This window comes from Gracilinanus agilis, chromosome 1 (genome assembly GCF_016433145.1).
Source record: "Gracilinanus agilis isolate LMUSP501 chromosome 1, AgileGrace, whole genome shotgun sequence".
In the NCBI taxonomy this organism is placed as follows: Eukaryota; Metazoa; Chordata; class Mammalia; order Didelphimorphia; family Didelphidae; genus Gracilinanus; species Gracilinanus agilis.
In genome coordinates, this window is record NC_058130.1 from 9,934,301 (window position 1) to 9,949,447 (window position 15,147).

Below are 15,147 nucleotides of genomic sequence, written 5' to 3' on the forward strand. Positions count from 1 at the left end.
CCACTGGGAGGGGGCAGAGGGGCAGGCAGGAAGGCAGGAGCAAGGTATGGGGTGAGCAGAATTAAGTAACCTGGGCTAGGGGAGGGAGTAAAAGGGGGGAAAGAGGGATCAGATAAGACACTCGGCATTTTAGAAGGGAAACCGCACTCTTACCTAGGGAGATAAGAGAAGACTTCTTGGAGGAGGTAGCCTTTTATTATATAATGAAGCGTATATTTCCGTATCACAGGAAATAGTGAGAACCAAAATGGATGGAAGAGATAAGTGCTATGAATTATGAAAGAGTTCCTGGAATTTGAAAGCCACGGGCAGGATTTGGTTTGATTTTCACAGTAGACGTATCCAAAAGTCCGACACCACAGTAGACTGCTCCCTGTGCCATGTGGAGCATGTGTGTCCGGCCCTTTGGCCCTCCTCCTTCCTCCCCGGAGGGATCTGTCTCTGTGATATGCTCCGAAGTAAGAAAAGCACCCAGGAGGATGGCCCAGAACTGACATTTATACTGCTCACAAGTTTGCAAAGCAAATGTCCTTTGTTTGCCAGAGCAGCTCCCTGAGGGAGGAATCTGGCTCAGCCCAATCAAAACTAGGGTCAGAGGGAAAATTCAGACCCAGACCATCCTCACTCCAAAGGCACAACACTCCAGCATTAGGTTTGAGACCTAAGGAAGAACAGGCCAAAGGAGTCTAAAGCAGAGTCTTTATTTATTAGCTACAGAACTGCCTCCTCTGATATAAGACCTGTTCCTACCTTACGCCAGGTCCATTTGTTCACTTTTGGTGGCTTTCTCCCTCAAGTGTGGGGCCTCCCACCGGGAGCATCTTCCTTTCAGCGTGAGGAGAGAACCTGAGGACTGACTAGTGTCCTGATCCCAGGCCCTCCTGATTGTCCCCCCCCCCCCATTCATGTTGAGATGGGGCTCATCGCAGGCCCTGTGTGGACCTCAGCAGCGCCTTGTCTGCTTCTTTCAGGGGTTTCAGGAAGGTGAGGCTCAGGCCCTTCGGCATTGCTTACGTGTCTTATTGGCTCCAGGCAGCCACACTGTCCAAAGAGTGTGCCTGGTGATCTTTTTTATGAATAAATAAAGCATGGTCATTACTTTGTACCCACAGCATTACGAACAGTCCAAGATTTTCAATGATGCCATGGACATCCTGAACATGGTCTTCACAGGAGTGTTCACTGTTGAGATGGTCTTGAAAGTCATTGCATTCAAACCGAAGGTGAGGCTCAGCCCAGTGACTTTAGGCTATCACCAAATCGAATGAGAATGGCCTCAGTTTCCTGTTAGTGTCGTGTTATTGAATTATCATGAGTCATTCTGGTATCTAACCGTGTTATCTCTTTAGAACATACAATCTGATTATGGCAGATTTATACCTACTAGCAAAGAAGACTTGAGAAAACAAAACCTCATAAAGCAATTCTGAGAAAAGGCAGGAGGAAGGGAAGATTTGGGGAGCAATAGGAAGCTGATTTTGCTATAAACTCGATTATCTTCCCTAAAAATATTTGTCACCTCATCTCCAATATATTCTACCCTATTCTATAAGCAATGAAAAATGATTCAGGACCAACGTCACAGTCACACTGTTAGTGTAGACAGGGCCCAGGACAGAGGCAACAGTGCCAGCCTCAGTAGGACCTTGTGGTTCTGATTACTGTGGCTGACTCACTTCTGTAGTCACAGTGTAGGAGAAGCCAGATTACTATGGACCATCTTAAAGACTAGTCTTTTAGCTTGGCTGGTTAACAATAGAAATTCATAATGTGCTATGGAAGGAAAGTGCGCTAGACAGTGAAATATGTTCAATTCTGCCTTAGAATACATTGGAAGACTGACAATGTCATTAGTCCCCTGTGGGCAGATCCACTGAGATTCTCCAGGAGGGATTGGTTCTTCACTCAAAAATGTGTCCTTGAGAACTGACCCCTCCCTGTGTCCTGGGGAGTACAGAGCAAATGGAAGCTGCCGTGCTGATGGCAGAGAGAGCCTCCCTTTGTCCTGACAGCCCCAGCGGGCAGCCAGCCTTACCAAATGACAGTTGGGGAACCTAATGTTTCACCATGTGGAAAATCTAGCTGATGAGACTCAGTTATTACATTGGTTGTAATGAAATGAATGACTTTGCAGATTCCAGTTACATGACATTCTAATTCAAACCTATTCCTTCCTTCACCTTGAATTAATTTCTTTGCAATTTTATATCAGATTTTTGTGGACCAAAAAGAAAGAACACTTGTAAGTTCCTCAATGTGGGTGATTGCAGTGGGCCCGATTTGGCAATTTATGCATGACTAGATTAATGTCCTGTGACTTGTCCATATATAAATATATCCATTTTCTTCTTTTCCAAATTCATCTTAATTTACTTTGAGATTTTGGTTTGTTTACTCCTCTCACCCCTGCTCTCCCCTTTATTATTTTAAACAATATTTGTCTATGCTGATGGAAAAGGTTGGCCAACTAATTATGTCAAAATGGCTGTTAGAATTTGGCAGGAAGATTTCCAGAGTAGTTTACTGAACTGTTATGCTTTTAGTGGTGTCGTTTTGTTTTTTTTCCCAAAGGTTACTACAGATGGAGCAGAGACTTCTCTCTGCAAACCCCTTCAGGAAATGTATGCTGTCCTTTGCCTCATTCTGTTGATTGTACTTTCCTCCTCTCGAGAAGGGTTCAGTGGAGTGAGGACAGGTGATACTGAGAGTAATGAGTAGCTAATTTACAATCAGTACAAAGATAGCAGGTGCTTATATTAGAGGATTTCCCTAAAAATTGTTCTGATTTTTAAAACAATTTCTAACTCAGCAAGATCATTTGATAGCATCAAGTAACTCCAAATTGCTGTCAGAAATAACTGTCCCTAAATTGTACTCTCATGGCAGGAATATTTTAGGAGTAGGACACCATTAAGCAGAATTTCCAGAGAAGTTTTGGTGATCCAAGAAGCCAAAGATCCTGATGGGTTTTGCCCTTGTCCTCTCTTTTTGGCTCCTTTTTGCCCCCTGTTAAGCCGAATCCAGATTGAGAAAGGAAGGAAGGAAGATAGGAAGGAAACAAGCAAACAAGCAGGCTGGCTGGTTCTTGGCCTGCCACTATGGCAGCCATGTTGGAAGATGCAGAATTTTGTAACTCTTCAGGGGCAGATTTGTCCTCAGAGCCAGGAAATTTCTCACCCTGATGGACCTCTTTACAGAAAAGGACTTTCTGACCCTTTCCCCAAAACACCAACAACTATAACCATCCAGGTTAGAAGCTTAGCGGGGCTTCTCTCTGCTTTTTGCCTCAGAAAACTGGATTTTCAGCCATATTCTGCCACCTCAACTATATCTTAAGGCATTTTCATGCACTGCAGCCCACAAAATGTGGAAAGCACCCCCTCACTTGGTGCCCCTACCCTCCAGACCAGAGCCAACAGTAGCCTGTAAGCAGGCCTGTGCGCAAAGCCTTCACAGCTGGAGCAGAAGCTTCTAGAGTTCTCCCTTTGCTCCGCTGGCCTCGAGAACCCCTGCTTATTTCCGAGCCACCTTGGGCCTTGGTCTTATCTGATAACCAGCTTGTCTGAAAGTTCTCATGGCTTCATAAGTTCCACATGAGTCATCAGTGTGATGTGGCAAACAGTGGGGCAGATGTCACTGTGGGCTACATTGAGCAGCATAATCTGGGACTAAGGAGGTGACTGCTGTATTCAGCCTGGATCAGGCCATCACTAGAGAGCTGGACTCCATTCTGGGCACCTCTTAGGAGAAACATTGATCATCTAGAAAGTAGTCAAAAAAGGGTCCCAGGCTGGCGAAGGACCAGGAGAGCAGGCTATGGGAGATTCTGTGGAAGGGCAGGGAAGATGTTAGCCTGTAGAAAAGGCAACTCGGTAGAACGGGATAAATGTCTTGAAGTATTTGAAGGGATATTGGACTTAGGGGCAGTGATGGCTGTGTCCTCTGCTTTCCATTTGGGATTTACCTGTTGCCTTTTTTAAAGTGGGGGTCATCATCCAAATATAGAGATTTGGAGAAAACAAGTCCATCCCCCTGGCCACACTTACCAGCTTCTCATGAGAGTCACTGGAACCGTCTAGTGGCTCCTGGTGGTTTAGGGGATTGAGGCTTGGCAGGGGATGGGGTCTTACATGGAGTTTGTCCAATATAGCATTTTCATGGCTAAGCCAGGGTTGAGCTGCCTGAGGTGTAGGGGATACAGACAGCCTCTGTAACTCTGCTCACAGTCACCCAGATGATGACTTCCTAGATGGTATACCTTCACATGGCTTCACTGGGGTGAATGAGACATAAATGCCGAAAAGTGTTTCTGGAGCAGAAGCCCAGATACATCATTTGCACTCTTATTTGCCAAGACTGTGGGGCAGCATGGGCCTACGTGAGGTGAACAGGAGGGTATTTCTTGACCATTGGTAATTCGGCATGATTTGGGCTCCTGAGATCTTCCTTTGGTCATCATAGTGCCCTAAAAATGTCATAGGAGCTTTTGGTCAAGCAGGAATTCATTTACTAAGGGATAGCACTGTTTAATTTGCTTAAATACCACAAATGCTTATTAAGGCCCTATGTACAAGACACCTTGTTGAGTACTATTGAGACACAAGCCAAACAGAGCCCCTGGCCTCAGGGAACTTACTCTCCCCTGGAAGGATGTGGCATGTATACAAGTAAGTAGAGGCAATGGCATGGGAAGAGGTCCATGTTGGGGGCAGCACCAGCTGAGCATTCCAAGGGCAGAGGCAGTGATGAAAGGTTCCCTGACTCTAGGCCAGGCCCCAGGCCAAATGCCAGAGACACAAAGAAAATCAAAGAGTAGCTCCTGCCCTCACGAAGCTGATGTTCTAATGGGGGAGAGAATGTGTACATAACTAGGGACAGAGAAGACATCTTCAGAGAAGACGGATGGTGATCTCCATGGAGCTGGCCTTAGCAGTGTGTTTCTAGGTCTCCGTATACAGGGCCTGGAGGAGATCAGGAAAAGCTTCTTGCAGGAGGCATTTGAGCTGAATCTTCAAAGAAGCTGGGGAAATTCCAAGGTGGAAAGGAGGGGGCTGAGCATTCTAGATATGAGGACAGCGTGGCCCAGGCATACAAGCAGCAGACGGAATGCACATATGGGGCACCTTCAAGGAGGCAAGTGTGACTGAAATGGGGTGTCAGGGAATTGGAGTAATATGAAACAAGACTGGAAAATGCATGGGAGCCAAGGGCACGAATTTAAGTAGTAGGCTATGGATACTGCATGCCATCTTCCAGGCAGATTTTGTAATGGTCAGACACATTCTTCTTGTGAGAGGGTAGAGAAAGGCAAACTGTGACAGAAACAAAGTTGGACTTCTCAGAGGCTTCCCAGCTAATCCAAGCCGAAGGAGACTTTCAGGAGGGCTTTGATCAGAGATTCACGTCATTCCTATTAAGGTGGAGTTTGGAGATAACCTTGCAATGTGGCTTTTTAGTAGTACTCATGTCAAAATCAACCAAAAACCATCGGTTAAGCTCCTGCTTTGTGTCAAGGACAGAGCCAGGAACTGGGAGAAGATATGAAGCTGTCATACGAGATGAGCCCTTCTCACATGGAGCGCTCCGTCCATCTCTCTGGCTAGCTATTGAAGAGACCCTTCTTGTCACCTTTGAGACACACAGCGAGTGTTGGTAGATGATCTGGCTAGCTTTAGAGGGTGACCTGGGCCTGATGAATGCGTGGAGGGAGACTGGCTAAATCGTAGACTGGTCGACTCCTCATTCTCTGGCCTCATCCGAGCCACTTGAAAGAAGCAGCCATGAGTGAAAACATACTCCTGTGGCTGAGGAAAGTAACATGGGAAGGAAATAAGAGCCGGAGAGGACCAACACTCCGGTAGAGAGGCGGCGTGGCCAAGGGCGGCAGAACGACTGCCCCCAAGCCTGGAACAGGCTCTTTCCTCTAGCCTGTCTTTTGGAATGCCTGGTCTCCTTCGAGCCTCAGCTCAAGCATCACTTTCTTGTCATGGTCTTTTCTGATCCTTCAGCTGAGAATGCATCCCCTGCCACTGAAATCAGCACATACACTATATCTGAGACTTCTCCGGGGACATCAGAATCACACAGGAAACCTTTAATAGATGTTGCCAGACTTGACACGCATAACCTGCAAACGATATGAAATGAGAAACTTGGGTGGGAAAGCAGCCTGTAGCAGAAGAAATAAAACCCCATGAGAACAGGAAGTCTGTATGACCTCACTGCTGCCTACTACTGAGATCAGCACGATGATGCTTTCAACAAGACTTTGTGTGATGAATTTGCATTTCGGTACTTTTGTTCAGTTGCCGGGGGAAACCAATCATTTTAATCAATATTTGCAAAACAATCGATTTAAAAGGATAATCTGGTAGCATGACAGTAACTTGTGCCAGGATGATTCCTCTCTGAGCCCCATCAGATGTATAGTTAAAAAGAATGAACACTAGCCAGAATAGCTTACAATTAATTATGTAATGCATCAAGGCAACAAAGCATGGAGCAGCCATTTTCCCTGATCTTTAGAATAATCCTGTCTACCATTATACAAATTTTTCATGTAGGGTAACAGGGTCTGTGTGACCTGCTCAAGATCACATTGCTGGCAAATGTCAGAGAGAAGATTTCTTGATTCCAAACTCAGTGCTGTTTCAACTACACCAAGAAAACTTTCTCGCTAAAGAGGGGATCATAAGTCAAGAGCTGTTTGGCACCAGAAAGGTCTGATCCAAACTCCAAGTTGAAATGATTTGCTGATCTCACAGATGCAGCTATAGCAGAACTGGGACATGAACCCAGGTCCTCTTCACTGCAGATGATTTGGTCTTCCCACTCTGTCCCAATGACGTTGCCATCTTCATTTCTCTGTAATATTTTTACAGCCATTTGTACGTACTGTTCCCATGTGCACTCTGGATTAAGAAACCCTTCTGAATCAGTCACCATATAGCTTCATTTTTCTGACTGATCACATCCAGTTCTATCCTTAGACAGAAGCACGATAGACTGACCTTTGGGTGATTAACAATTCTCCACCCCTGAAATACTGAGCCAGAAACCTACTCAGTATAATTCTCTACATCTGAATACTGATGTCTCAAGGTGTATCCTGGCATCAGAGCCTAGGAGAATGCAAAACATCCTTTCCAGACAGAAGAAAAAGAGCTTGGAGATGAGCTCATTGTTTTGGCTACAGCATCCTCTTCATCTTTTCTATCAAAGGATGATGAAGGAAGTTTGATGAGAAACATGCAGTTGGCTTCTGTATACAGATAAAGAACACTGAGGCTAATGAACAAGAAACAAAATTCCCCAGCTGGGGAAGAAGAACCTTTGGATTACATGGTGCTTTCCATCCAGAATGGTCTAGGTCATAGATCTGAAAACACAGGGTGTCTCAGAAACTGTAGAGTGCAATCTTCCCATTACGCAGATGAGGTACCTGAAGCCCTGGGAGGCTAAGGGACTTGCCCAAAATCATACAGATCAAATATCAGAAGCAAGATTTGAACCCAGGTCCTCTTATTTCTATTCAAAGATATTTTATTTTCCCAATTACATGTAATAACGATTTTCAACTTATGTTTTCTGAAATTACAAGATCCAAATTGTCCCCTTCGTATCATTCCACGTCCACTTGCTGATTGTAAATAGGCTACAGCTTAGCCAGAATGGAAGCCAGAAGAAGATAAAAGCACGGGGGACCCCAGACCCCGATTGCGTTGGACACAGCATCAGATAAGAAGAGCTTTTACCAGCCCGTGCTTAGTCCCACGTGGGTTATTGGTGCCTGATCTTTGGTGTGAGCTGGCTCTCTCTGATGCGTCCGCACTACCTGTGGAGCAAAGGAAGTAGAGTGACTGACAGCCCTTCTCCCAGGGCCACCTCCTTCAGCCCAAGAATTGGAGCAGGGTCAGGGCTCTACCTGGGGATTACCAACCAGGAATAAGCTAATTTCCCCCTAGAAAGTTGGATCCCTCTCTACAGTGTACTAAAAGGCTTTTCCTGACTACAAATGTCTTCCCCTTTAAATTGGCATTGCTGTCTGAAATTCCTTTGGTTTAAGGCGGTGATGGGCAAACTTTTTAAAGAGGGGCCAAAGGAAAGGAAATGCTCCTCTGTCAGTCTGTTTCTAAGGCAGCTCTTTCAAAGTTTATTGTATTGTATCCTACTCATTGTATTGGTCAGATTAGGAATAATGTTGCTGGGCAGGTAGGACATTTCAGGGGGCCCGTCTGGCCCGCGGGCCATAGTTTGCCCATCACTGGAAGGTGTTATGCCTCTGTTACAATGCAGATTCTTCGGGGAAGGGAAGCATAGTGGACTAGAATTAGTTCATGCAAACGTTTATTAAGGGCCCACCATGTGCAGTGCTATCAGTTAGTTGTATTTGAGCATAAGCGTTTATTAAGATTATTTCCAAATTGACTGTTTACCTAAGAGCAGATTCTAGTAGACAAGAGAAGGTAGAAAAAAGAGCAGAGTGCCAGGCCCCTCGAGAGGAGGGGGCTGTAAGAGGAAGGAGAAATGCCGAAGGGGAAGATGGTCTTGGCTTGGGGAGGTCTGATCCAGTTATATTATAATAGATTAGAATGTAGGATTAGAACAGATCTGGTTAGCAGCCAGCTGGGAGAAAACCCTGAAAGAAAAGCTCGTCCATCGCCTCCAGAGGGCTAAAGAAAGCCTTCCTTCCCTTCTCCTTGACAAGCCTGCGAGCTGGAGCTCAGGGTCATCCCTCACCCCTCTGGGAGGTGGGGGACGCTCCAGAAGCGGCTGTTTGTCTTCTTGGATGCCGCCAGAGACAGGAAGGGAAAAGATGGGGGACAGGTTTAAGCTTGGCGCATCCGGCCCCTTTAATAAGAGAGGGGCCGGGCCGGCCAACGCCTGCCCTTTGAGGGGTCTTTACTCCGCTGGTCTTCTGAGGAGGGGCTGCCTTACTGCCGAGCCCCAGACAGAACCCCGGCTCTCGGGTGACGGCCACTCGAACATGGGGCCCGAACGGCCCCAGGCGCGCCTTTCCCTCCGTAGACAATATTGTTGGTCTTCCTGTTGGCCCCCACCTGGCTGGGTGAGTTCTGTGCCCCCTCCCCGCCCCCCTCGTCAGAGGTCTGCAGGATGAGCCCCACGTAGGCCCTTCCGCTGTGAACGTGGTCATCAGTGTCTGCCCTGCCTGCTCTGTTCAGGGATATTTTAGTGATGCCTGGAACACGTTCGACTCCCTCATCGTTCTCGGCAGCATTGTCGACGTGGCTCTCAGCGAGGCAGACGTAAGTACCGCTGCTCGGCCCCCTCTGCCCGCCTGCGCTCCCCCCTTCCTCCCCCCGCAGCCTCCTTCATCTGGACAAGTCACAGGTAGCGGCGAGGCGGCTCCGGCCCTCGGGAGGGCTCCGGCGGGCGCTAGGCGGCCCCGTCTCTGCAGGCTCTGGGCCTGGGCCCGAGAAGGAGAGCGCGGCCCCCTCTAACGCTGTCCTTCTCTTCTTTTTGTCCTCCTCGTGCCTTCTCTCCCGGCCTCGGATCGCTTGCTCTAACAGCACTATTTCACTGACGCATGGAACACTTTTGATGCCTTAATTGTTGTGGGTAGCGTGGTTGATATCGCTATCACCGAAGTGAATGTAAGTAGCCCCAGGGCCCGTCCCCCACCCTAGGCAGGACCCTCACCTGCACGGCTCAGGACCTCCGTCTGCCCCGCTGGAGGGGGCCGAGAACAGGGCTTGTCCCAAGGGGCTATGAAGGGGATTTCAGGATCTCCTCCTTTCCGAGTCTGCGCCAGGCCCGAGCCTGCCAAGGGTGGGCAGGGAGGAGGCCCCTCTCGAGAAGGAGGCTGCTGTCTGTCCTTCCTTTTGTCCCCCTGGAGTGGAGTCGGGAGGCGAAGGAGAGGCTCGTCTGCCTCCCCTAGTAACCTCCTGACGCTGGACCCCCAGGATCCCTTTCTAGCTGGCTCAGGTAGATGAATGCCCCCCGAAGCCTGGTGAGCCGGGTCCGAGGGAGGTCGGGGCCGCTGCTGTCAGGTGCCAGTCATTTAGGAAACGTTGCTCCAAAGCCCCATCAGTGCTTGGCACGTTTACTTCCTCGCTCTCCCGGCCTTTCTAGGCACTTAGAATGAGATTCCGTGGGGCTCCCGTGCATGATTCCGCTGTGGCTTGTGGACAGGGTGGGCTTTCCTGATGCAAAAAGGCATCTCCCTGAGCCCCAGTGCAAAGCATGAGTCTTCTTCATTCTTTGTCTGTGTGTGTGTCTGTCTGTCTTCGTGGGGGGAGGGCAGTGGGGGCAGGGACTCTGCACAAGCCTCGGAAGCTGGTCCTCCATATCAGGGTGCTTCCCACTGAGTAGATACAACAGAACCTTCTCGTGACCCTTATGTCTGAGATGACTGGATAGAGGCGAAAGGGAACCCCGCCTAGGTTCAGGAGGCCTGTGTCCTTGCCCACATTCTGCTGCTAATGTGCTAGGCAGCTTTGAGCGAGGCTCTTTCCCCCCTAAACCTTGGTTTCCTCTCCTGCAAAGTGAGATCATTCCAGCCTCGCTCACAGCTCTGTGGCAAACGTATGAGAAAGCATTTTGAAGAACACTCATCTGCCATAAAAACCAAGATCGTCTTACTGTGACTGTTAGAGTGGAGGAGAAGGGGGTGCTGTGAAGGGTCCATGAGAGACAGACCTCATCATGGGGCCTAGGAGGGGGTTCAGTGTATCAGAGCGACGGGCCTGTCAAAACGCCTCTCCTGGCTAAGGCCAGGGTCACACCCAGCCTCGGCACCCAGGACTCTCGAGGTCTCTTCTCCATCCCAGGGTACAGGAGGTGCTCTGGGAGGTGGTAATCCTTCCCTTTGGGCCCTTCCTGGTAGGAGTTGGCTGAGGAGTCTTGGCTTGGCCTCATCTCAGTTTCTCAATATCAGGCCTTTGCATTTGGACCCTCAGAAGGAAGAGATTTGGGTCCCTAAGCACATAAATAGCCTCACCCCCATTCTCTTGTCTCTCATTTGTACCATTTGTCCTTTTTACATCCCATCCTTTTAGTCGGGGATCTTTCCTGTGACCTTACCCAGAGAGTCCAGTCTTTGGTGGGAATGGCAGGAGCCACAGAGCCCTGCTCAATGAGCCCAGGGGCCATAGTCTCTGCAGGACCTCCTCCAAGGGGATGCCCATACTGGGGGGTTCCCATCTAAGGATGAATGAGTGAAGATTGCCTGAACTTTTCATTTAACCCCAAAGTGGTCTATGCTGCCTCGCACCCTGGTGGGCCAAAGTATATTACCTCTTGGCTCCTGGCCTTAGAAGAGGGAGAGGAATAGGCACGTACTAAGGGCTTACTATGGGCCAGGACACAGTGCCAAGCATTTTGTAAATATTCTTATTTGATTATGACAACAACCCCACTTGGCAGTTGGCTAATTACCTAGCAATTATGATCCCTATTTTATACTTGAGGAACTGAGGCAGCGACTTGCCGTACTGCAAGTATTTGAAGCTAGATTTGGACTCAGGTCTTTCCGACTCAGGTCCAGCCCTCTGTCCACTAGGCCACTTGGCTGTCCTAAGAGGGGACAAAGATACATATTTCCTCTGTCATTGTGTGTGTGTGTGATCAACTCAACAAAACCTGCCCTGTGGTTTAGTAGAAGGGAGTTTTACTGTTTTGGACTGTGTAATGTTTACCTTGTCTGCATGTGAGAACCATTTCTTCTGGTTTGAGTGGGGCTCACCAGTGGGTTGTCGCCCTTTTCAGGAGCTGCCTGAGTCTCTTCCTTTATTTATAGAGGAGTCTCTACCCCAGGGGTCTTTAACTTAGTCTCTGGAGAATCCAGAATGTGGGTGGGGAAAAAATGGCATCCGTACTTGACTGGCTTTGCCATCCCCTTCATTACGCTGTAGACATTTGCAAGCATTAGTCTGCTAAAGGTCTTAGGCTTTACCAGCCAGACAGCCACGTGGTCCCTGGGCCTAAAAAGGTTACAGATCCCCACTCTAAGGTTACATCTCTCTAAGTTTTCCCAGAAGTAGACTGTGACTGTAGTACAGGTCAGAGGAGCATGGATTTAACCTAGAGACTTGAGTCTAACCCCCTCGTTTACAGATGTGGTTCCAGAGGCCCAGAGAGGTCAAGGGCTGCTTGGGGTCATAGCTAGTCAGTGTCCAAAACAGGATTCCCACTCAGGCCATCCTGACTCCAAAGCTGAGCTTTCAGAAGAGCCCAAACCCAAAGTCCTCTAGCCCCCGTCTCTCATAATCTGGTAGAGAGGATAGAACATCAGTCAAGAATAAGGAAGACAGACAGAGATCAAATCCATCCTCCAATAGACTCCATGTGCTTGACACTGGACAAATCGGTGAACCTCTTAATGGCCCTGGCCACTTTTTAAGTCTCTCCATTAGAGAGGAATTTGCTGCTGGGCAGAGGTTTCCTTGCAGCAGTGAAATCTCAGATCTGGACACCTCTTTATCTGTTTATCAGCAGTTTGTTGCTCCTGTTCCTAATTCTTAATCCATTTTCTCATTTTCCCAACCTCTGTTGACATTCCTTTTCTGTTGCCTAATTGATTTTCATGTTCATTTTATTTTTAGAAAATTGTAGAGGCAAGTATATGTAAACGTATATCTGTTGACTTCTTGTCAAACCAGCCTCACTACTAAAGACCATGTAGTCTTTGGCTCATTCACGCTTGGTTTTCACAGTTTCACAGGATACCAAAGATTGACTGTGGTCATCTAAATTGTTTTCCTTGGTTTCAGGTACAGGCCCTGAGATGGTGCCCTCTGGGCCAGTCACAGCTGGTTCTGTGATTGGCCAAAAGAACCTGTGAGGAGTCATAGCTATCTTTTGCTTTCCCAAAGACAGATTATTGTCTGGAAATGATAAACTTGCATTTGTATTCTCTGCTTAAAACACTTTGGATGACCCTCTCTGAAGCCCTATGCATGCTCACCTGGTTTCTGCCCCCTCTCCCAACTTTCCCACGTGACTTCATTCACTATCTAATTGTTTTTAAATTCACATTTTGAACACATTTGCTTACAGTATTAAAAAACTACTAAAATATCAGAAAATTAGTAGAGTTCAGTTGAGTGAGGGAGCTTCACCGATCTTGGCATCATTCTTTCTTGAAAGACAAACAACTATAGCCTAGAAACAAGATTTGGTGTTCTCTCGGACACTGAAGCTCCCAGTGTCTGTCTCAGGGGTTAATTCCTTGTTTGTAAACTCTCCTTTCTTCTTATTTCCAGTTAAGAGTTTCAGAAGGTTTATTCCCATTTAGAGGAATGAGAGGTCTAAAAGTTATCACCTGGATTATAAGAGGCAGCCATAATCTCAGATCTGAAGGTCAGCCTTAGATTTCTTCTCTTCAGGCTGCCCACAGGGATTGTCAGGAGGAGTCTGGCCAATAAGACGGAAGAAGTGATGCCTCCTGACAGAGCTGAGGGCATTGACACAGAAAGCAGAGGGACCCTGCATGATCCCTTTCATTAGTGGGCTTGATAGCTTCGTCTGATTTAGCCCTGCTTAGAAGAAGAGCGCAGCCTCTTCTTGTTGACTTGGAGGTCACCTGGGCTCTCTCTGGACTTCTTTAGAAAGAAACGTAAACCCATCTCTGTGAGATCAAGATAGAAGTAAATGAAAATGATCACTCCTGATTTGAGGCATCAAGGGGAGACAATCCCCAACCTCCACCATTTAGGCTGGATAACTGCTTTGTGTTCATCCTGTTAAAGCTGGTCAGAAGAGAGGGAACAGAGAACAGTAAAAGTCTCTGCCCCATGACCTCAGAAGGTCCTCAGCCTGATGACATCTCCCCCCCCCTTCCCAGGACTTACTGGACTCATCCTCTTGAGTGTAGTCTAAGAGGTGCTCTGGTACAATTGACTGACTGGTTAAAAGCTATAGCCCTTGGAGATAATTCCAAAATCCAACAGCTAACTGATGCCTTGTGGCCATATTCTAGCCAGTTATCTTGTTTCAAGGCTACCTTGAGCCAGAGAGAAAGAATCTTGGAGCTAAACTACTCTTTCTGGGGCCCCTAGAGAGCTGAGCTGAGTCCCACATTCTCACTCACCCACCTCACTTATAACTGAGTATTCCTGTTCGTGAATTGTCCCCTGCCTCAGGAATCCATCTGGGACTACACCCTCCACATGGCCTGCCATATTCCTCAGAGATTTGCTGGTGTCCGTGGCTCCCAGTGAGAGCTATAAAGCTGATCCTGAGAACCACCTGCCCCTCTCCCTTCTGGCTCACTCAGCCACAAGTGTTGGCATTGGAGAAGGAACCATTCTCAGCACCCTCTTGGCCTTTATAGCTATTTTGGCATCTTCGATGTTCCTCCTCTTCCTGAAACTCTGTGTTCTAAATTAAGGCATTCCCAGTGGCCTCAGCCACTGTGTGGGTGCTGAACAGCATTCTGACTTTGGGCCTGCAGGGCTTGGATAGGAATCTCCATGACCACAGCTCTCTGGACCTCAGTTTAACCCATCCGTAAAAGGAGAGGATGGGGCTTACGGACCTCTAAATGCTGTGAGACTAATTAACTCTCTTGGCTAATCAGTCTTGTGGAAGGTCAGAATGAGGGCAGGCTGGGAGGTAGACAGGGGAAGCTGCCTGGGCTGAATTACTACCAGAGGAGGGAGAGCAGACAGAGGGTTGGAGGGATTTAGGAAGTCAGCCTGCAGCCTTTCCTGGAGTTTCAAACACAGATACATGGGATGTCCATACCCCTGTCACTCCCACTGTAGATTCAGGCATTTCTGCCAAGAATCGACGTATGGGCATGACCAAGCAGACTGTAGAAATAGGACTTGATCTTGAGGAAGAGAGCGGCTCTTTGTTCCCATTCCCAGACTAGGTTTTAGGTTCTGGAGCTGCACAGCTTGTAAAAAATAGTCAGCAGAAGAGGGAAAGTACGAGAAACATCACCAGTTTCACTGGACAAAGTCCTTTCCAGAAGTCATTCCCCAAGCCTTGCACACAGCAGAATGCTTCTGTTTTAATTCAATTCAGAACTTGTTCTTGGCTTCTCCTGAGAGGCTTCCCTTCTTTTGGCTGGTCTTTCTTTTGTAGGCATTTTCTATTGTGTTTTCTTGGGGGGGAAGAATTCCTTGAAGTTGGATGTGGCCTTTAGTTTCCACATTTTCTCAGTTACCCAGAAATGTCCTG

The 15,147-nt window shown here is 47.8% G+C and overlaps 1 protein-coding gene across 1 annotated transcript in view; it reads left to right on the forward strand.

Moving 5' to 3' along the window:
• Positions 1 to 15,147, forward strand: part of CACNA1D (calcium voltage-gated channel subunit alpha1 D) — a 345,485-nt gene that overhangs the window by 273,121 nt on the left and 57,217 nt on the right. The window contains exons 28-29 of the mRNA XM_044675443.1: positions 1,113 to 1,223; positions 9,183 to 9,266. Of these exons, the coding sequence (XP_044531378.1) occupies positions 1,113 to 1,223; positions 9,183 to 9,266 (195 nt within the window). The remainder of the gene's footprint in view (positions 1 to 1,112; positions 1,224 to 9,182; positions 9,267 to 15,147) is intronic.